This window comes from Manihot esculenta, chromosome 12, assembly GCF_001659605.2.
Source record: "Manihot esculenta cultivar AM560-2 chromosome 12, M.esculenta_v8, whole genome shotgun sequence".
NCBI lineage: Eukaryota > Viridiplantae > Streptophyta > Magnoliopsida > Malpighiales > Euphorbiaceae > Manihot > Manihot esculenta.
Window position 1 is genome coordinate 5480554 of NC_035172.2, and position 22781 is coordinate 5503334.

At 28.3% G+C, this 22781-nt stretch overlaps 3 protein-coding genes and 1 non-coding gene across 4 annotated transcripts; 1 reads left to right on the top strand and 3 right to left on the bottom strand.

The window, feature by feature from the left end:
• Window positions 1-1963, bottom strand: LOC110627262 (monooxygenase 1). The gene is given in 4 exon segments (XM_043948962.1): window positions 1-643; window positions 723-1165; window positions 1618-1764; window positions 1881-1963. Coding segments are annotated over 4 exon segments (1194 nt in total). The 3' UTR covers window positions 1-122.
• Window positions 1964-4940: 2977 nt separating this feature from the next.
• Window positions 4941-5013, bottom strand: TRNAE-CUC. The gene has a single exon. It is a non-coding gene; the product is annotated as a tRNA-Glu (tRNA).
• Window positions 5014-5090: 77 nt separating this feature from the next.
• On the top strand, window positions 5091-7961 carry LOC110628522 (acyl-coenzyme A thioesterase 2, chloroplastic). The gene is made up of 5 exons (XM_021775222.2): window positions 5091-5604; window positions 5871-6048; window positions 6455-6924; window positions 7246-7374; window positions 7521-7961. The coding sequence occupies exons 1-5, from the start codon at window positions 5212-5214 to the stop codon at window positions 7686-7688; spliced, it is 1338 nt and encodes a 445-aa protein (XP_021630914.2). The 5' UTR covers window positions 5091-5211; the 3' UTR covers window positions 7689-7961.
• A 131-nt stretch (window positions 7962-8092) lies between these two features.
• Window positions 8093-22527, bottom strand: LOC110628426 (formin-like protein 1). Its single transcript, XM_043948963.1, has 5 exons — window positions 22470-22527; window positions 10877-13088; window positions 10535-10734; window positions 9632-9876; window positions 8093-9205 (listed from the first exon to the last, which is right to left on the bottom strand). Exons 1-5 carry the CDS (start codon window positions 22525-22527, stop codon window positions 8402-8404), a joined length of 3519 nt encoding a protein of 1172 aa, XP_043804898.1. The 3' UTR covers window positions 8093-8401.
• Between the last annotated feature and the right edge of the window lie 254 nt (window positions 22528-22781).

Genomic DNA, 22781 nt, shown 5'->3' on the forward strand with positions numbered 1-22781 from the left:
TCCATTTCCATTATTTCTCTTCTCACAATACCTTTCTCATCTGGCCATTTTGTAATTCTGATTTCCCAAACATCCTCCACAAACTTAGCGTTAGTGGGTTAGTCAAACAAGTAATTATGTTCCTAGGACTCGCAACAATCATAGCGTGTATGCTGATTTGGATCACTAAAGAGAATGGTTAGGAAGAAAGCACTCAACAATTTCATAGGCAATGATGAAGGCTGGATGACTCTACCAACAAGGTCAGTTTGCAGACACAACCAGAAGACTCTCATTTTCCTCTTGTTCAAATACTCATCTATTCCTTCCTCCACCATTTCTTTCACACGTGTGTCCGCCATTGCTTTACTCTGCAGCTTTTCTCCTAAACATCTAGCAAGCACCACTGCATCTTCCAGAGAAGCTGATCCTGCTTGTGCCAGAAATGGACACATTGCATGCATGGCATCTCCGGCCACTGTCATTGTCCCTTTTCTGAAGTTCGTCGTCAGCACTTCCCATGGCGATCTGTATCTCAAATCTGTTAGATGCAACGATTCCAGGTCACTATACTCTATCAGCTCTACTATTTCCTGTGGAAAATTCTTCAGTAATTCCACTGTTGATTCTTTTATAAGCATTCGATCTCTTGAAATCTTTGAATCTGTCAGCAAAAGATCATGAAAAATAACTAAAGAAGTGAACATCTACCAACGGAAAGGATGTGGAGATTAATTAATTACCTTCAGACGTCCACCTTCGGATTACAAACCAGTAGATTAACTCGCTTGTAACAGGGAAAATTCCAATTTTAACATGCTTGACGTTGCTGAATACATGATACGTGCTCCCATAATCATGGCCATTTCGGACATACGAGAAACCTCGTACCACAGAAGTTGGCGAAAGCTTGGTAGAATACGGGCCTAGGATGGTTGAGATGATAGAGTTTACACCATCACAGCCAATCACAATCTTGGGCCTGACAACGCTTCCATCTTGAAGATGAAGAACAGGATACGAGGTTATTGGATCCTCTTGTATGGATATTACATGCTTACCAAATTGTATGGTGTCCAACGGCAAGTCGCTGGCTAGTGCTTTGACGAGATCAATTCTTTTTAAGCATCGTATTTCTCCACTACACAAGATTGAACAGCGTCAGCTAGCTTTTTCATCCCATTTTCTGATTTCTTTTATTAAACAATACTTAATTTTCTCTTTGTTCGAGAAATATCTTTTATTAATTAATTTTTTTAAAATCTTTAAAAAATTAAAAAATAAAAAATATATATTTTCCTGAAAACAAACCGAGGCTAAATTTGAAGTCAAGGTGAGAAATACCCCATTGGCAATTCCTTTGTCTTGCTGCAGTTCCCAAGTGATGTATGAATCCCACTGCATCATCCATAAATCATAACAAAGTTACTAACCTTTGAAAAAAAAGGTGAAATATTCACATAATTAATATTAATTTATGGACATTGATCTTATATTTTTCGAAACAAACACAATTATTTTTGAAAAATTTCAGAAATATAATATAGTAAAAATGCAAATTACTTAAATAATCTCATTGATCTGTAAGTTTTTTTCTTAATTTATATAAAGAAAAAATTAGTAAATAAAAAATCTCACGAGTGTATACAAAGAGCAGTGTTCCTAAGCATTGAAGCAACACCAAGGTGATCAAGCGCTCGCCACCCATTTGACTGTATTATGATTCCCACTCCTGTGGTTCTCAGTGTCTCTGATTTTTCAAGTACTCTGCTTCTAATCCCTTTCCTGCTAAATGAGAATTTAACTTTTCTTTTTAAATGAGAATTTAACTTTTCTTTTTAAATGAGAATTTAAAAGAAAAAAAAATTAGAGGAATTGAAGATGAAGAGAAATGAGGGAACCTGTGAAAAGCGAGGGCGGTGGCAAGCCCACAAATTCCACCTCCGACGATTACGATCTCCTCGTGTTGTGCCGCAGTCTCCATTATTTTCTTTTTTATTTGAATAATTAACTAATTAATAATATTCAAATTCGGACAAATAAATTCATTTTAAGATGCAGAAAGAGTTTATGTATGACAAGACAAATGCTGAATGAGAAGGGCACTTTTGTTAGTCATGCAAAGGTTGTGAATAAGGATAACAACCCATTACTCAATGGATCTCTCCGGTTGCTAGGCTGCTTTTCTGTTTAAGCCCAACCCTTTTTTCATATACAAATTTTCTCGCTCAAATTAATTTTAATATCGATTATAATAATTCAACCCAAATAATTTTTAAATTTATCTTTTATTTAATTTAAAATAATTAATTTAAACTATTTAATAATTTTAAATTAATTAATATATACAAATTCGATCCCGACACTTGATCGATGTAGGACAAATTTCCAAACTTTCAATACCATTCAATTTAAAATTTAGAATATTAAATAAAAAATTAAAATAATAAAAAATACTTCATTCATCTTATAATTTTTATTTTATATATATATTAAAAAACAAATTATTTTTTATTAATTTTTTAATTATATTTCTCTTTAAAATATTAAATTTTATTAAATATTAAAAAATATTTTAATAATTAATAATTTTTTAAATAATAAAGTAAAATTAAATAAAATTACAAATTAATTTAATGTTAAAAACAATGAGCTCCTATATTAACTTATTCAGAATAAGTATTTGATCGGTTTGATTTAAAATCGAATCGAATAAATTGAAAATTAAAATTTTAGTATTTGTAAAAATCAAATTGAATTAATTTTAAATATAAAAAAGTAAATTAAATCGAATCAATCTGATTCGATTTGATTTTAATAAATTTTTAAAATTTAATTAAAATATTTCAATATTAATTATAATTTAATATCTCTATATCATCAAAAATAATATAAATATTATTACTAATTAGTTTAATTTAATTTTTTTAATTTTTTCTAATCAAAATCAAATTGAATCAAAATAAGTGAAAATTTTAAAATTAAAAATTAAATTGAAAGAAAATAAATAAAAATCCTATATTTTTTTTTGTCTTTTATTTTTATATCTTTTCAAATAAGATAAAATAACTCTATTTTCATTTTCTCTGTCCAAACAAAAGTTTAAAAAAATAACAAAAATAAACTTTTTTTATTTTTAACCATTTTTTTCCTTCTTGTTAAAATTACTGTAAGGAAAAAAGATAGCATCCAACACAATTTTCTCATTCATCTAAATATCAATATTACTCAAATTTTTTTTAAATTTTATGAGAATTTCTCTAAGGGCAATAGTGTCACTTATATTAAGTTAATGTTTGGATTGATAGAAACTAACGGAAAGAAAAAGAAAAAAAAAAAAAAAAAAAAAAAAAAAAAAAAGGGAAAACAGACTTTTTCTTTTATGGGAGAAGTGAAGAAAAATAAAGTAATAGTATAATCTCTTCAATTTAGAGAGAAAATAGAGAGAAACGGAAGGAAATTATACTCTTTAAACTATATTATAATTATGTCCATATATGATTTCAAATTTGAATATATAAAAGCAAAAGGATAAAATAGTAAATTAAGACAATATTTTCTTTCTTCTCAAATGTTTAGCTTTCCAAACAAGGGAAAGTCATATTATTTTCATTTTTTTTCTTCGTTATTTTGCTAGTTGTAGATATTAACTATTATTATTTAATTGTTTATATTTTATATAATAATTTAAAGTAAAAGTATTTAAAAAATAAATATTAAATTAATTATTAAATACAAAATAATAAAAAAATATGAATAAATATCGATAATAGAACATATAAGCTTTTCTTAAACTAAATTAAATTAGTTATATCTTCTTGTATGCCATACATAATCAGCAATATGATTACAAACATTTTCCATTTCGATAGATCTTGAAATTTAACTTCTTAATTTGTAAAATAGTTTTTGAAATTTAATAAAATATACGTTTTTATTATTTTAAGAGTAAATTACATTTTAATTTTTAAATTTTAATATAATTAACGGACAATTTTTATATTTTTAAATTCAACACTTTAATATTTCAATTTTTTTATTCATTTTAAACGTTAAAATATATTATAAAGTATGATTAAATTTAAAAACGTATAATAGAAATTTAGATACTCCTTAAAACTTTTTAAATAATAATAGAAAACATAAACTATTATTAAACTAATTTCATCTTACATCATTCCATAAATAATCACCAATATGCTATGAATATTTTTTGATGATCTGAGATCCAATAGAATAGGGTTTTACAAGAGTTTTGGTATTGAGAGATAAAACTTAAACTTTCTAAGGAATGGACTCCCCTTTTATCCATTTCGTCTTGCCTGCTGGTGGCGTGTAAAGGTTTCTCCAGGATTGGATCACGCGTCTCTGCCATACAGATTTGGGCGTACGAAGGTATCAGGCGCCTGCCCCATGCGTAACGGCCTCTGATTCTCCTTGTACGTACGTTCGAGCGGATCTGCCAGGCTGTTTGGTGAGTATCATTCTGAATCCTGGGTTGGGCCGAGAGTTGGGCCAGAGAGGAAAGGGCCCGGGCTGGGTCGATCTGAGTGAGAAAGCTTGGTCGAGCCCGGCCTTGAAAGTTGGATGGGCCGGGCCTGCTTTAAATACCAAGTACGTGGGCCTTTACTTTGTGGGTTTTAGGTTGTGGCCGAAGCCCTGAACCGGGGTGAAGAAATCCAGCGGTCATCATTTTTCATTTTAATTAACCTTCTTCTAATATTTTTACAATTTATTGTGCATATGCAAAGTGCTTTTCAAGAGGGAGAAAATTAGGATAGTACTCAAATATTTAAAAAATAATATTATTAAGTGAGTTGATAAGGCTTATAAATTTATATAAAAAATATATATATAAATGTCAAAAAATAATTTAATTATTGTCAAAACACTTGAAAAATAGCAATTTTCCAACTGTCAAACAATAAATAGTGTAATTAATAACATTGAAAAAGTAAAAATTCCGTTGCCGGGAATCGAACCCGGGTCTTTCGGGTGAGAGCCGAATATCCTAACCGACTAGACTACAACGGATTCTTCAGTATGTTTTAATATGTGAATCATTTTAACGGTTTTTGAGAAACTAACCACCTACTCCACTTCTGCATTTGCGCTTCACCGTTTTCATGGGGTTCAACCCAAAAGAGATCTTCCCTGATCTTACATGTCTGATTTTTCTCTTAAATTCCAGGCGATCATTTTCATAGATTACTGAATTCAAGTTCCCAAATCATGGATTTCAATTCCTCATCTCCCAAAACCATCTCTGTATTTTCCACTTTCGCCACTCCCTTCGACAACAATTCCCCTCGTGTTAATGACACCCTCAATCCCAAGACTCGCAAGCCAATAGCTTTATGGCCAGGAATGTACCATTCTCCTGTCACCAATGCTCTTTGGGAAGCAAGGTCCAAGATCTTTGAGAGGCTCCTTGACCCACCTAAAGATGCTCCTCCACAGAGTGAATTGCTTACCAAAACCCCAAAACAGAGCCGCACAAGCATCTTATACAATTTTTCTACTGATTATATACTTAGAGAACAGTATAGAGATCCTTGGAATGAGGTCAGGATTGGGAAGTTGCTTGAAGATCTTGATGCTTTAGCTGGCACCATTTCCGTCAAGGTACTAATTATATTCATTTCCTCTTTCATTTTTTCCTTTCTAATGAAAATTTTGTTTATGGGTTGTGCTTCAATATTCATTACCTGAATTGGGTTTGTTGTTTTTTTTTTTTTTTGGCATTAAAATATGAATTTTGATATTCTATTGTTGAAGTCCTCTTTTGTGCCTGTGGTTCTTGATAATTGTAGATTAAGCAATTTTGTGGCTGGAACAAAATGATGTGCTCCTGGCTTGCCTTTATTGATTAAATGTATGTTGTGTATTAGCACTGTTCTGATGATGATAGCACAACAAGGCCACTCTTGCTGGTCACTGCTTCTGTTGATAAGATTGTCCTGAAGAAGCCAATCAGTGTTGACATTGATCTCAAAATAGTTGGTTCTGTCATTTGGGTTGGCCGGTCATCAATTGACATTCAACTGGAAGTCATTCAGTCCACCAAAGGTATTTAATTTGCAATTTGCTATCATATTGGAGATTTCATGTGCTTAAAAGAATTAGCTAGAAACTGTAACACCAGAATTTGCTATCAGTTTGGAGAGTCTGTTCTCAGGAAAAAACAACATTTGTTTGTTATCTGACAGACTTGAACTTGTTTACATTGTTATACAATTCATTCAATCAAAACTTCGTCAACCACTAATTACAATGCATTTGGTGAGAGGAAATGTGAGGAAGAAAGCCAACTACTAACTATTACGCAGTACATGAGAGTTTTAATTTCTGTCTTGCTAACTTGTTTGTGCTTGATAATTGAATTGAATTTTTTAGATGTTTTGTTTTCATATGATCTGAATATTTTCTTTATTGAAGAAATAGAAAAAACAAAGAACTTGAACATGTTTTGCAGAGGGATCCGATGCCTCAGACTTGGTAGCTTTGATGGCAAACTTCATATTTGTGGCCCGTGACTCTGAGACTGGGAAAGCTGCTCCAGTGAACCGCCTGTCACCAGAAACTGAACAAGAGAAGTTACTTTTCGAAGAAGCTGAAGCAAGGAGTATGCTGAGGAAAAGGAAGAAGGTAGAAGAGAGGAAGGAATGCGAGCATGGGGAAGTCAATAGACTTGAAGCGCTGTTGAGTGAGGGAAGAATCTTCTGTGACATGCCAGCCTTAGCTGACAGAGACAGCATTCTTCTGAGGGATACCCGCCTTGAAAACTCTTTGATTTGCCAGCCTCAGCAAAGGAACATTCATGGTAGAATCTTTGGAGGGTTTTTGATGCATCGGGCTTTCGAGTTGGCTTTCTCAACGGCTTATGCCTTTGCTGGATTGGTTCCTTACTTTCTAGAAGTTGATCATGTTGACTTCTTAAGACCAGTGAGTACCAGGACCTCTTTTTTTCCTTTTTTCTTTTTCATCAGTTATAGCATTGAGTTGATTGTAATGATATCTTACACATGAAGTGAAAATCCATCTATATGTCTTTAATCATTGAATTCAACTGTTACTATGTTGTCTATGAAATTGAAGTCACAGATAGTGGTACTAAGTTAGGTGCCTTCTGAAAGCATGAAGACATGTGGATGACAGAGAGAGGTTATTTAGGTTTAGGATTTGAATTAACAAGCCGCAGAAGCTGCCACATTGTTCTAAGCCTCATACTATAAAAGCTCACGTGGAAGTATGTTTGTTGAACAGGTGGATGTTGGAGACTTCCTGCGTTTGACATCATGTGTTCTTTACACAGAACTTGAAAACCCAGAGCAACCTTTGATTAACATTGAAGTTGTTGCTCATGTTGCCAGGCCTGAGCTGAGATCAAGTGAGGTAAGCCCCTGTAGTCTTAAAAAAGGGTCTCCATTTAAAACTATTCATACTCTGTATTGTCTTTCAATTGCATGTTGGTGCTTCACTTTTATATTTCCTGTCCATTTAACCGCATGCTCTTTGTTTGCGATTGTTACGTGAAACAGGTATCAAATACATTTCACTTCACTTTCACTGTACGTCCAGAGGCAAAAGCCACGAAGAATGGATTTAGGCTACGCAATGTGGTTCCAGCAACAGAGGAGGAAGCACGCCGAATCCTGGAACGCATGGATGCAGAGACCTTACATTCGAGAAACGGTGTTTGCAAATAAGATATGTCTCAACCATTTAAGAGAGACTGAAATCTTAATTAGTAATAACCTTCACACGAAATCCACCCATCACCTTCCACATTCTCCCCAAAAAAGATCACTATATTTATTATCAGTGGGGATTACATAAACTATCTTCTTCAGTTCTGGTTAAAATAATTGTAGCTTTCATGTTACATTAGTGCATGAACTAATGATCTCTGTTCTTGCAAGTTCGAGTTGGATGTTAAGTTTCTTTGAACGGTTCCATTTCGAAGAATGATGATTTGATTATCTTCGACGTTTTTACATAACCTGTTTACTGCAATGGAAGCATAATCATATCAGAATAATGCTAATGAGGTGAAATACAGCACAAATTCTGCTATATGACAGGAAAATCCTGTAGAAGAGAGTTTTTCGTCTGCTGTAATCAGAGCTTTACTTCTATAATTAAACAACGTTCCTATAACGAGTCTTTTGAACAGGCTTACATGAAATATATCCATTAACCATTAGCCACCCGATTTAGAATTCTGCCTTATTCTTCCCGGGAAGATCTCTGTATGCTATCTATAAGACAAAAGCAATCCCAAAACTTTATACAAATATTGGACAAAAAATAATAAATTACAGGAATCTGGGGTGCACGCCCGTGCCAAACCTAGCCAACCAACCTTGGGCAGTTTCTGGCTAAATGCAACAAAAATTCAACCTCTTGCAAGTCACAAATGTTAAGGAGATTCACTCTCTTCGTCAGAGGAACCGTCCTGCCTCCGACCATTGGGTCCAGAAAATCCCTGTGGCAGAGTTGGATTTACGGGAACTGGGAACTTATGGGCAGAACTAACTATTGTTCGCTCATTTATCATGCCGACTTCCTTGCAGACCCGATCAAGAACACTCAGAAAATCCCTCACCACCATGAAGATTCTGAAAGGGTGAGCTTCTTCCTTTGCTGAATTCCCATGGAAGTACTCTGTAATCTCTTTCACTAAAGACATGGCAACACTTTCGTGGGCTTGAATCCTTATGATCTCCTCCTCGGCCATTTTCATGAATCTTTTCATTGCATCTGAGAATTTCTGGTTGGTTTCATCCACCCCCATTGTTTCATTTAATCGCATAACATCATTGATGTTCTCAATGCCTTTGGAAAGTTTGGACACATCACTGCTAAGTACATCAGAATCCATAGCAGCTGCTTTCTTCACATTTGCGAGCTCTGAGCTTAGACCAGAAACAACTTGCAGGCCAAGCTTTCTACACTTAGCATCTTCACTTGAGATTAAATTTGGAGTTGGGTTGGTACCTGAAAGACGAGCACCTTCACTTTTTATAATTTCCTGCACAACAAAATGCAAAAGTGTGGTCTTTCCATCTGCACCCTTGACATCAACAAGTTTGAGGAGTGTGTCGAGCTTGAAGGCATGGGCATCACCACGGTTAGTCCCAACATTCATGCGGTTCCCTGTCTTGAGCACAGCTTCTAGAAGTTTCAAGAACATCCTACTACTTCTCAGTTCTTCACAGGCTGCCTGTGAAAAGGTAAAACATGTGAGACATGTGGACTGAAATAGACAAGAGATCAACTTCAACAAACAATATTTAAGAAACTGCATGGATTTAAAGATGAAAATGACTGAATAGCCCCCAATCAGGACTGTATATGAGCATAGAGCTCTCAGTTGGAGAACCAAACTGGAGAGCATAACATACATGTATTACGTGTCTAAATATGAAAAATGCAAGGTATTCTTCACTGGCGATGGCTAAGAAGGTATGCCATTCAACAACCATTCAGTCTAGGCTCAAATGGAACTTCAGTGAAGATTTGTGTAAAATGACTACTATATATACCATTGTCGAGTAACCTCGAGTTTAAAGGAAATCACTAACTTAACAATTAGCAGAAGGCTGAAAGCAAAAGGTAGCTGAATAGGAGGACGAAAGTCTTTATTTACCTCTAGAGTTTGAAAAGACCTTTTGAGGTACTCAACCTCAGACTCAAAATTGGTTGTGTAAAGCATTGCATCCACTCTCTTAAACGCGAAAGGTACATCAAGCACAGCCTTGAGGAACTTCTCAGCATGACCAAGCTTGGTTGGTGAATCATCTTTATATTCCTTTAATTTACGCTCTTCTTCTTTGGTAGGAGCCATCTTCAATAAACTTTCTAGAAGCTCAGTTCCAAGTGTATCTGTATTGCCTGCATACAAGTAAAACATACTTTAGTTGTGGGTCTATGAATCAAGAATAAACTTGCAGCATAGAATCACAATGCCAAAGATCCATTCATTTATGTACAAGGACCTGTTAAAGCTCCATTGTCTTTAATTAGAAAATATGACTTTTGAAAGTATGAAAGACCCTCCAAAGTTTCATTTATTCAAAGACGTCAAATTAGGAAGATGTGTCAGTTTGCAACTGCACCATGCCGCCAATAATTCATGAACCGTTACCATTTATATGTTGTAAGATATTAATGACAGCTAATTATAACATTACAGTTGTACACAATTGGAGTGAATTATGACACTGAAATATGAAAAGGTTGAACTGACCTTATGACCAATGTCCTATGTACTTGGTAAACGTGTATTATATAATATATACACATATCCTTAACAAGCAAAAATCTACCTTATAATGCAAGTTGCTAGCAAAGGAAAAGGAGACCTAAACATGACATACTGCTTTATCTGAAGGATCCCAATGCGTTCAAGCTACATAATACAAAAGTTATTCCCAGACTTCCAACATTTACAAGATAGAATCCAATATATCACATAAACCCACATGGGGCACTAAAATGAGTAGGCAGTAGGCACCTCAACCATGTCTACCCATAGTAGATGAATAGTTACCTTCTAAAAGACCTTCACAAACTTCTTCAATTGTCACATTCAGTGCCCTGAGCAAAATTGCAATGTTCTGCGCCTTTTTGGGATCAAGTACCCTATTCTCTTGGTTGGGTGATGGAATAACAGAACGTGGAATTGTCTGGTTTGGTTTTGGGTTTGGAGTGTTAACAACAAACAGCGTTTCCATCATCTCCTCGTTCAATCTGCAAAACACATAATTCTATAAATTTTAAGTAGGAAATTGGTGTAATCACTGAATAAATATAATTCTACCTCATCTAGCACGAAGAAAACAGATAAAACACCAAATACGAGGTAGAAGTGACCGAGGGTTCAGTATCTTACTTAAAGGAGCTTGATCTGAGCTGATCCCAGACCATTTCACGGTCTGAGCTTGCTCTAACTTTATCCCAATGCAAAGGCTTTAACTTTGGCTTGATAGTTTCATCCACATCCTCAGTGGTGGTAGAACTAGGTGGCAATTCAATTGGAGATACCATAGATGTCCTCTGTAATACAAAAGGCCTTGAAGGCGTTATAAGCATTGGCGGTTTGATAATTGGTTGGCCTGTCGGTGTTGATGCAACTGGTGAATCCCCAAACCTTTGTTGTTGTGGTGCTAGTGGTAGCGGTGGAGGAGGAGGTGGAGGTGGTGGAACGGAAAGAGGCTGGCCTAAAACACTGCTAATTTTGGCGTTTAGACCACTCGAAATCATTATTGGTGATGCACCTGGGCTCTTTTCCAAACCTCTACCTGGTGATGAAGAAGCTGAAGACACTGAAGAAGACCTCTTACTTTGATCCGAACCAGTTGAATATCTGGGATATGCAAGTGGGTTTTTGTCCAAATCTCCGCCTGGTGAAGTAGAAGCTGAAGATAATAAATGCGAGTTCGCATTTCGATCCAAACCATTTGATATTCTTGGAGACGGGGTCTTCTCAAATCTACCCGGCGAAGTAGAAGTAGAAGATAGATATGGGGACCTTACATCTCGATCCAAAGCATTCGATATTCTAGGAGAAGCAATGGAAGTTTTCTCCAAACTTCTGTCAGGTGATGTAGAAACAGAGGATAGTGAAGGTGACTTCTGATTTTGATACAAAGTATTCAATACCCTTGCTGGGGACAGCGATGGAGACCGCACATTTCGATCCAAATCATTCAATATTCGCGGTGATCCACCTAGGCTTTTCTCCAAACTTCTGTTGGGCGATGAAGAAGCAGAGGACACTGATGGGGACTGTGATTTCCGCTCCAAATTCAACAATATAGTCGGTGATTCATCTCCAGATGAGACAGATAGAGACGACGATGGAAATTTCAGGTCGTTGGGAATAGGCATTACTGGTGGCGGTGGTGGGGAAGGAGGTGCTGGAGCAGGCTGAAGAACAGTAGAATCCGGCGATTTTGGTCGTGGACTGGAACTTACTGGCGGAGAACTACTGAGCGATTGAGACCGAGCAGGAGAGCCCGAAGTAGAAGATGAATACGAGCTTGAGGCAGTGCTTCTTGCATCAAAATCCTGACCACCGACAGCCGCAAACACTCTTCTGGACCCTGATCCCATCCCGCTCGAGCTCTCTCGACCACCCAGAGATCCTCTCGGCGAGTAAAACTCTTCTTCCTCATCCGCAGTAGACCCCACTTCTCCATTCCCAAAATTCTGCCTGGAACTCTGCCTGTTAAGCGGTGGCAGCGGGAGAAGCTCCGGAGAATCCAATTTCCGAGGATCCGAACCAACATTATCATGAGCATTAGAATCTTCATCTAAGGTGTGTGAATTAACCACAGTACCCAAATAAAGAAACTCAGAGCTAGTCGAAGTAGTTCTTAGCTTGTGACGAGTAGCGTTAGCAGTATCCACATATGCTGGGTGCAGTCTGTTACTGTTATCCGATCTATAAGTCTTGTCATCAGAGAACCCACGGGCTCGCCGGCGCCGGCCATAGTAAAAGACAAAAACACCCAATATAACAATAGCAGAAACGACGGCCGAAATTGCTACAGCAAGGAGTTTATGGGAATTGGGTTTGGGTTGAGGAGACTGAGGTAGAATGAGAGAGGAGATATTAGCAGGGAAAGAAGCAAATGTAGCAGGAGCAGGAGGAGGTGGAGGAGAAGGATAGGAAGGAAAGAATGGGGACTGATCGGGAGTAGTAGTGGAAAAGGGGATTTTAGGAGGCGTTGATGGAGAAGGCGGAGAAGGAGAAGGAGGCTGAGAAGGAGGAAGAGTGTCCAGAGGAAAGAAAGGTTGGTGGAGGATCCTGCGGCTGGGGGTGGAGGATAAGTGGTGGGGAGCACAGAATAAGACCAAGAATGCGATGAAGGAGAAAGATGAAGAGGTGGACATGGTGGGTTCAGTGGAGAGTGTGTGTATTTTCCAGGGAAAGTGAGAGAAAAGGAAGGAAAATGTGGAATGGGAAAGGGTTGAAAAATGAAAAGAACGAGGAGAGGGAAAGTGAGAGAAAAGGAAGGAAAGGAGAGGGAGAGAGAGATTGCATCCAGCTAAGATTCTGCTGGTGTTTGTGTTGCAGTGGAAACTTGCTCTTTGCTGTTCTAAATAATAATAATAATAATAATAAAATATCTCTTGTCTTTTTTATATAATTTTTTCATATGTCTATTAACAATAATTAATATTTATTAATTTAGAAAGAAAAAAAAATTTTGCTTTAATTTAAAATTGGGACGTGACGAGTGAGTTCGTTCTGGTTTTGCATGGGATGTCAAAAATCAAATTATTTTTAAATATTAATTCATTTTTTGAATTAGTATTATTATATATAAATTTATGAATATTTTTATTTTAACATAATTAAGTAAGAAGAAATAAATTATTTTTTAAAAATAATTGTTAAGAAATTATTCGTGAAAATTATTTTTTTTCAAGTAAATATATATATATATATACACAGACTGCAAAATGGAAAAAGAAATGGGGCTGTAGATCTGTGAGCATATGGATGTGAATATTGGGACCCACTTTTCTTCTACGGTCGGGTCTGAATGCAAAGATTATGTCTTGTGATTCCTTTTTGTTTATCTTTATTTTCAGGTTAACGTTGTTAATTATTATGAGGCGGAGTAATATTAACGGAATATTTTTCTATTAGGGCCTTCGCTTCTGCAGGGAGCCAATTTTATATGGAAAAAATTATTATTTAGTTTGTACAGTATATACAAAATTTTTAATTTTAAAAAATATATTAAAATTTTAAAAAGTTTTTTATTAATTTTATTATTAAATATTTTATTATTTAATTATTATAATATTAAAAAATTTATTAATTAATCTCTATTTTTTAAAAAATTTATTAATTAATTTCTTTATTAGAAAAATTTTAAATTTTTATATAATATTTAATAATTAAAATTAACAAATATATCATTTAATTAATTTTTTAAAAAATCTAAAATATTTTAATATATTTTTTAAAATTTATAAATCAACTAAAAAAATTTTTATTTTATGAAAATTAAATAATAATTTACCCTTTTATATATTTTTTTTCATATAAAAAGTTAAAATCATTTTTTATCTTTTGAAAATTTTAAATTATTTTATATAAACTTATTAAAAAAATTTTAAATATTTATTACTCTTGAAATTTATATCATAACTTTAAAATTTTAAACAATAAAATTAATACTTTCACATTTATTTCAATTTTAACCATTTATCTTAATTAATTTTAATTAAAAAATTTAATATCATATTATTACTCAAAAAATTTATTAAATAAAAATTTTAAATATTTATATTAATTCATATTTATATTCAAAATTTTAAATTTTATATAATAAAATTAATTTTTTTCCAATTTATCATAATTATAACTAAAACAACTAAATTAAATTTAAAAAAATTAATTGCTAATTATATTATAATCTTTAAAATTTTATATTAATAAATATATAATCTTTTAATTTAAATTTTATATTAAAATAAATTTCTTTTATATTTATCTCATATAATATTAAACAAGCATTTATCATAAATAAATTTTCACTATATAAAATATCACATATAAATATTCAATAAAATATTTTAATATATAAAAATTATATTTTATATTAATAATATTAAATAAAATAAAATATTATATATGTTACTATGTAAAATCGTCTCTTTATAATTTTTATAAAAAATTAAATATGTGAATCACTCTTATAAGTTATTTAAAATATTCAATATTTTTATTTTCATAACTTATATAATAATTAAATTTATGATATATAATTTATATAATAATTAAATTTATAATATATATTAATTCATTAGTTAATTCGGTAAAAAATTATATTTCATATAAATACTATTAAATAAAATAAATTATTATATATTTTATACCATATTTTTTTCTATTTTAAATTTTTATTAAACTATAATATATAATACTATTAAATAAAATAAATTATTATATATTTTATTTAATATTTTTTATATTTTAAATTTTTATTAAACTATAATATATATAATTAAAAATAAGAAAAAATAGTGAGATTAATAAAAAAATATTATTAAAATAAAAATATATATTTTAAAAACTATTTTATTAGTTAAATAAATTTTAGTAACTGTATTATAATTTTTTAATAAATTTTCATATTTAATTTATTTCTCTTTATTATAATTGAGATCAATTGAAAAAAAAAATTATTATTCAAAATTTAAAATTTTAAATATAAATATGAATTAATATAAATGTTTTAATTTTTTATTCACTAAACTTTTTAAATAATATTTTTATGCGGCACATTAAAATTTTTTTATTAAAATAAATAAAATTAAAATAAATATAAAAGAATTGACTTTATTATTATATTAAAATATAAAAATGAAAAATAATAAATATTGAATTTTTTTTATTTAATTTACGCTTTATATATATATATATATATATATATATATATATAATGATATCTTTCGCTTTCACCGAAAACACTTTTTATATAAATTTTTTTAAATACAAATAATTTTTTTCAAATGCTAAATAAAGAATTAACATCATCACAATTTTTCTTTTAGTTGGAAGAGTTCACTTAACAGCTTTTGCTTGCTTTTATAGTTTAAATCAATTCAATTTTAAATTTCAAAACTCATAATCATTATAAATTTCAATTTTTTTACTAAAATTAAAGATATTTAAAATCAATTAAGTAAAATATTAATTTTTGCCTTTCATTTAACATAACTTATTTTGTAATAACTTATAAAATAATATAAATTTTTAAAATTAAAATATTTTCAATTAAAAAATTTAAATTCCTTAATTTTAAATAAGAAAATTATTTAAAAAATAATTAAATAAAAATTCTACTTTTCTTTGTAAAATAAAAATTAAAAACTGAAAAAATAAAATTTAAAATTTCTCAAATTTAATCAAATACATTTCTCACCCATTTAACCATTTCCGTTATTAGGAATGAAGAGTCGCAAAATCATGATAGAAATTATTAGATATTGATGAAATGAAGTTGACAAAGCTATCTTTAATGATGAAAATATTGCAAAACAAGCAAAGAAAAATTATTATATGTATGTACACATCACATCAAAGGGCAAAAGGCATTATCATTTATTTTCCCTCCCAGAAAACTAAGGTTTAAAAATAACATTATGATTTCAAATTAATATTATTATTTTAAATCTAAGCTTTTGATTGCAATTTGAATGGGAAATCATCCCACTTTCTCTGCACAACGACATTCACTCCGAAATTTCCGGCTCAGTCCTCTCTTCACACTGCGCTGCTTTTCGCTTAGCCGTCGATGATTTATTATTTTACGCCCAATTATTATTTACATCTAATTTATAACCATGATTTTTATTTATTTTACTTGTTTATACATATTAAAAAATATTTTTTATTAATTTTTAAATATATATTATTATATTTAAAAAAATAAATAATAATTTTATAATATAAATCTATATAAATTCAATACAAATAAGTATTTTTCATTTTTCTTTTATTGAAAAATTTATATAAATATTTAGATGAATGATTCAATACTTCTATTAAATACAAGTAAAGTCAATGATTGGATGATAGTAAATAGTTAGAAATACTTTATCTTTAATGGACCAATAGCATCCGAGCAATATTTAATTTTAGTATAATGATTTAAGTCAATGGTTTGATGATAGTAAATAGTTAGAAATACTGCATCTTCAATGGACCAATAGCATCCGAGCAATATTTAATTTTAATATAGTGAATTAAAAATATATGTGATTACAGGAAATTATATTATGCATCTAAATGTATAGTGAAATCATAACATGTAATTTAAAATTAAAATTTTTAAAACATAGGGTAATATATATATATATATATATATATATATATAATTTTTATCTTTTATTAATTGAGTGTACAAATAAATTTATAAATACAAATGTGCAATAAAATTTTTCATAACTAAAAATATTTTTACATTTACTATATTTTTCTATATTCACTTTTTTATATGTAAAATCAACGTGACTAGATGGATAATACGACTGAAATAAAACTGTGCTATGATTAACTAAAATATATAATGAAGAAGATGTGAATTGATAGTGGATATTTATGACGGCCACTTTGATGCTCGATTCCGTATATCGAATGAGAAAAGAGATAACATAATGTATTATTAGAGTTTTTGTGGTATAAAAAACTGTTTATTTTTGTCTTTATAATTATTCTGCTTTTATAATATAAAAAAATAGAGATAAATATGATATCTCTCGGCAATCTTGCAATAAGATGACCGATTGCTTAGATAAGAATAATATCAGTTGATTTGATAAGGGATAATTGTTTGGATAAAAATAATATCAGTTGATTTGATAAGGGATGATACTGACTAACAGATTGATAATTCAATATTAATGAGTGTAAATGAAAGTACTATATTTATTAACGATAATTTTATGCTGAAATTCGTCCTATTTAAAATAAATAAATTTTGATGATAAATCAAATGTATGAATTTTTTTTTTTATATAGGACCGCATTACTCATTGATAAACTCGCCCTATTTAAAAAGTGTAAGTTTTAATTATAAATCAAATATATAAATTTTTTCTTTCTCATATAGGACCGCATTACTCATTAATCAAATTCAGGTCACGTAAATCTCTTTTGTGATAGTGACTCAGCAATTATTATATAGTTTTAAGGTGTTTTAGTGCGATTAATTATTTTATTGATTTAACTGTTTAAATTTTCTTTGCCTCGTCTAGTAATTTTAAGTAGGATTTTTTTTTATAGTTTTTAGAATTGTATCAATTCTTATAATTTTTGTAATCTTTTCTTTGCAGTATTGTAATCATGGTAAAAGAAATATTAAAATATACAATAAAAAGAAAACATTTCTACAGGTATATTTTTTAAAAAATATATTTATATGCATCCGAAACACTCTGAAAAAATAAAAAATACTAATTTTTAATTACATTATATTCAAGAATAATGATTTTGCACTTTTAAAAGATAAAATTATTTTTTAGATTTTAAAAATTGATTTTTTCATACATAATTTTTTAGTATATTTTTATTTTTAATATTTAAACTGCACAATAGCGAATAATTTGAAAATTATTTAAAAAAAAAAACCATTTTGAGCTTAATAAATATAACATCAATTTCCTTTTCCCTTAAAATAGAATATTCTAAAAGAAGAATTATCTTTATTATATTTTAAAAATCTCGTTTTATTGAGTAAAAGAAATTAATTCTTTTTTTTTTTTTCAGAAAATTGAAAACTCAAAACTAGTCTTGATGTTTTACCATGACTATTATTTTTATTATATTTCTTATCCTTATTTATTTTAAAAATATAATTTAATATTTTAAAATTTAAATATTATACTATAATTTTAATGATGCAATTCTAAATAATTTATTAAAAGTGATTTAATCTATTCATATGCTTTAAATAAAATTATTTAATACAAATTCAAATTAATCAAATCAGTAAATTTTAAATATAAATATTTTAAAAAATAATAAAAAAATATATTATTCAACTGGGAATAGAGAAGATGAACTGGTTGAACATCAATTTGTAGTGGTTTGAAATTTAATTATAAATTAATAAAATTATTGTGATTTCGTAAGACTGATTTCCCTTCTGAACTAACATATCATCTTGTTTTTTTAATTTCAGAATAAGTTATTTATACAAATTGAATTTTTATTTTTTTAAAATAACATGGGAGAACAAATTTTATACATTATATTAAAATTTGTATAAAATAATTAAAAATATATAATAAGTACAAATATAAATGTTTAATTTAGTAATTATTAGGATTATTTTTAATATAAAATTAAAAAAATAATAAATATAAACAGTAAAATTTGTAAATAAATAATTGCGGCACCGACACTTTGGGCTGAGCTGAGAATTATGATTTAGATAATTTGTAAAGGAAATAAGAAACAAACAAGAACGTGACGTGAAATAGGAATAGCAAATATTTTGGGAATCTGAACAAATGTACTGTCCTTCACTTTTGCACTGCACTCTTGGCCTTTTTTTTAGGAGATCGATCATTTTGTGTCTGAATATTTGTACTGTTAAATTAGCTTTTTATACCTTTAAAAACTTATTAAAATATATTTATTTTTTCTCTTTTTTCATATTTTTATTAAAATTAAATATAAAATAAAAACAATTTAAAATTTAATTTTACCTTTAAATAAAATTTTTTATTTAATTTTTAAATATTATCATTACTAATAAATATTCTTTATATTTTCTAAAATCTATTAAATTTTTTTATTTTTTTTAATAAAATAATCTCTTCTCTTCAAAAAGTAAAAAAAGAAAAAATTAAAAAAAAATAAAAAAATAAAAAAAAAAAAAAGAAAAAAAGGAGGAAGCGTCTAGAAGCAAAAGAAGAATAGAGGTAATTTAATTTTTTACTATATTTTTAACTGTAAGAATATATAGAACGATAAAGGTAATTTAATTTTTTACTATATTTTTAACTGTAAGAATAAATAGAATGATGATTTTATTGATGGAGAAAAAAATATTTTAATAAATTTTTATAAATATAGAGATTGACGTGTTAATAATAATAATATTCAAAAATTAAATAATAAATTTTTAAAAAAAATTATAAAAAATATAAATAATTTTAGTGATATTTCACTCCAGTTTAGTTTAATAACTGTAATTTAATTTTGTATCATATTAATATTTTATGATATGAATTTTATATTAATTTAAAATTAATTAAAAATTTAAAAATTATTTTTATTTATAAACGACATAATATCATAAATTATTATTTTAATATAAAATTAAATTACATATTCATAAAATAAATCATAAATTTTGAAATAAAAAACTGATAAAATCATATAATTTTTTTTCTTAATATTAAAATAGTTTATTTCATGAAAATAAGAATAACTTGTATTATTTTATTTTTACTGAATTGATCAATTAAAAAATAAAAAAATTTTAACGAATATTTAGTTTATCTATAAAAATTAAATCTTTAATGAGCTAATTTACTCGTCTCAACACTTGTTATTAAAATAAATTTTTATTATATTTTAATATTTAAGATATTTTTTAAAAAAATTATAATGAAATTTTTTTAATCAAATAAAAAATAATATCAATTCATAAAGAAATTAACTTATTTTTCAAAAATATAAAGCCACTTTATAAAATTTCAGAATTTTATAAATACTATTATGTATAATTTATTAATATTCTTTATTGTTAATTTATAATTTTTACAATAAAAATAAAATATTTTTGGCAAATAAAAGAGATGGCCAGTTTCAGATATTTCTATTGACTTGTCCATTTCTGACTTGTATTCTATCAGTGAGATTCACCTAATGATCCTCTTTCTTTCTCTCTTTTTTTTTTTTTCTTATTTATTTATTTTATAATTTAATCCTTAGTTTCCCTATCATACTATCTATTTAATTTTCAATTAACGATGGAAATTGAAAAGTAAAATTTAAAATTTTTTAAATTTATTTAAATATATTTATTATTAAATTAAATCTATAAATGCCATCTAATTTTATTTTATAAGCTATAAAACTAGCGAACTACCAAAGAATATTAATACAAAATAATTATTAAAAAAATTATCCTTTAATCGAATTACTTCTAAAAAGAAATTTTCAATCGTTAATTTTTTTAATTAAAAAAATTATACTGCATTTATTTTCTACTTAAAATAAGCATGTGGTATTTTTTAAAATATAATTATTATTTTTTGTAAAATTCACTTAAAAATATGAGTTTTTAAATGAAATAATTGCTTAGAAATTACACATGGAACTTTTTGTGTAATTAATTTTAAAATTTTTTTATTTTTTATTTTTATTTTTGGGTTGGTGGAATATTATTGGACCGACATATATAAAAAAAAGAAAGAAGTACATGTGCTATGTACTCACTCCATATCTCAACTCTTTCTATATTAATTATTTTAGTAAAATTTTGCATTGACTACGCCTCGTATGTGAACTCTAACTTTGAAAATTGGTATTGGAAATCAAATAAATGAGTTTCTCAATTCTAAAAAAATATATAAAATAGCAGTTAAAAATTATTATTTTATATATTTAAATTTTAAACACTCATAAATTTAGTCTGATGATAAGTGTATTTGAATAAAATTTTAAATTTTATTCCTTCAATTCTCAATTTTCAATTCTCAACTTTAATTTTCATTTAAAAAAATTTATGTAAATTCTAAAAATTATAGAATAAATAGAATATGAAACAACAATTTTATAACTAACTAATATATTTTTAAATACTAAATATTTATATTAATTATATTTTATTTATAATTAACCATCTAAAGATAAATACTAACTAATATATTTAATAAATAAATAAATAAATCCTAATGGACACAAGATGATAGTGAAAGTGATAGTTGTAATGCTAGGTGAGAATAAAATGTAACATTTTTAATCTTTAATGAAAATAGGTTAATTAAATCTTAAACTCAAATTTTTTAATGTAAAATAATTATTCAGTCCTTCAGGTTTAGTAAAATTCATTAATTAGTTCATCAATTTAAAAAATTCATTAAAACGTTACTAAAGTATTACAAAATTTATTAAATATTTTACTATTTAATCCATATAATATGGATAAAATTTATTAACTTATCTCTTAATTTATAAAATTAAACTAATTAATTCTTCATTTTATATTTTTTTTATATTTAATAGCTAAAATTAATGTAGAAATTAATTAATAAATTTTTTAATATTTTATAAATATTTTAATATATTTTTAAAAAATAATTAATTAATTAGTGAGTTTTATTAAATTTAAGGAAGTAAATAGTAATTTTTTTTTAATCCATATAGACAAAATACTATTACTTTTCACCCCATTTCACCAAAAGTTTTACACAATTGTACTTATTCATCCAATGTTAAATTTTATATATAAAAAAATGAAGATGAAACTCACAAATTCTGACATTGTGGAACAAAAGACAGAGACTGAAACGGTGGACAAACACTGAATTCAGGAATGGAGAATGGTACAAACAAAAAAAAGGAAAAAGAAGAGAAGTTGGCATGAGAAGAATGTGGAAAATGAAGAGAATCATAAAACCTACAAGTACAAGTTCTGCTCCTCCTCTGTTCTCATTGGGTATACAGACAACTCAAGACAGACTTCATTCCCACTTTCACATAATGTAAGATTCTTTTGCCAAATTTCTGAGTTTGCCCCCTTTTTTTGGGTTTCACCATTTCTTTGGAGCTACTCATATTTCACAACCCATGGAATTTACTTACACTATGTTCTCATTTGGTTATGATTTAGTAAATTAAGAAAGATAAGGTTTTTTATCTTTAAATAAGACGAAAGACTCTTATATTATATTAAATTTAAATCGTATATTTATAAATTAAATCTAAATAATAAGAGACTCACCTCTGTCAATCACATTAATCTCTCCAGCCTCTTCAGCCTTTGATCTTTTAAGATTCATCTAATAACAGAGACTCACCGATATTTAATTCAAAATTTAAAAATACAAATTTATAAAACTCTGTTTCGATTAATTTTATTAAAAAATTCAATTAATTTAACTCAAAAATTCATTTTAAAAGAAATATAAATTATGAAAAAGGTATGATTTTCTGAAAATTGAATTCACTCATTTTCTTGAGAATTTATAATCTTTCTTCAATTTCTTATAGGCTTGCTTTTCTTCTTAGATTCTAGCATTGATATGCAAAATCT

Coding starts and splice junctions, on each gene's coding strand:
- LOC110628522 (XM_021775222.2), top strand. CDS start 5,212: ATGGATTTCAATTCCTCATCTCCCAAAACCATCTCTGTATTTTCCACT. Junction 5,605..5,870: donor CTGGCACCATTTCCGTCAAG/GTACTAATTATA, acceptor GTTGTGTATTAG/CACTGTTCTGATGATGATAG. Junction 6,925..7,245: donor ATGTTGACTTCTTAAGACCA/GTGAGTACCAGG, acceptor TTTGTTGAACAG/GTGGATGTTGGAGACTTCCT.
- LOC110628426 (XM_043948963.1), bottom strand. CDS start 22,527: ATGAATCTTAAAAGATCAAAGGCTGAAGAGGCTGGAGAGATTAATGTG. Junction 13,089..22,469: donor GATTAATGTGATTGACAGAG/GTGAGTCTCTTA, acceptor ATTATTATTTAG/AACAGCAAAGAGCAAGTTTC. Junction 9,877..10,534: donor TTGTGAAGGTCTTTTAGAAG/GTAACTATTCAT, acceptor ACTTGTATGCAG/GCAATACAGATACACTTGGA.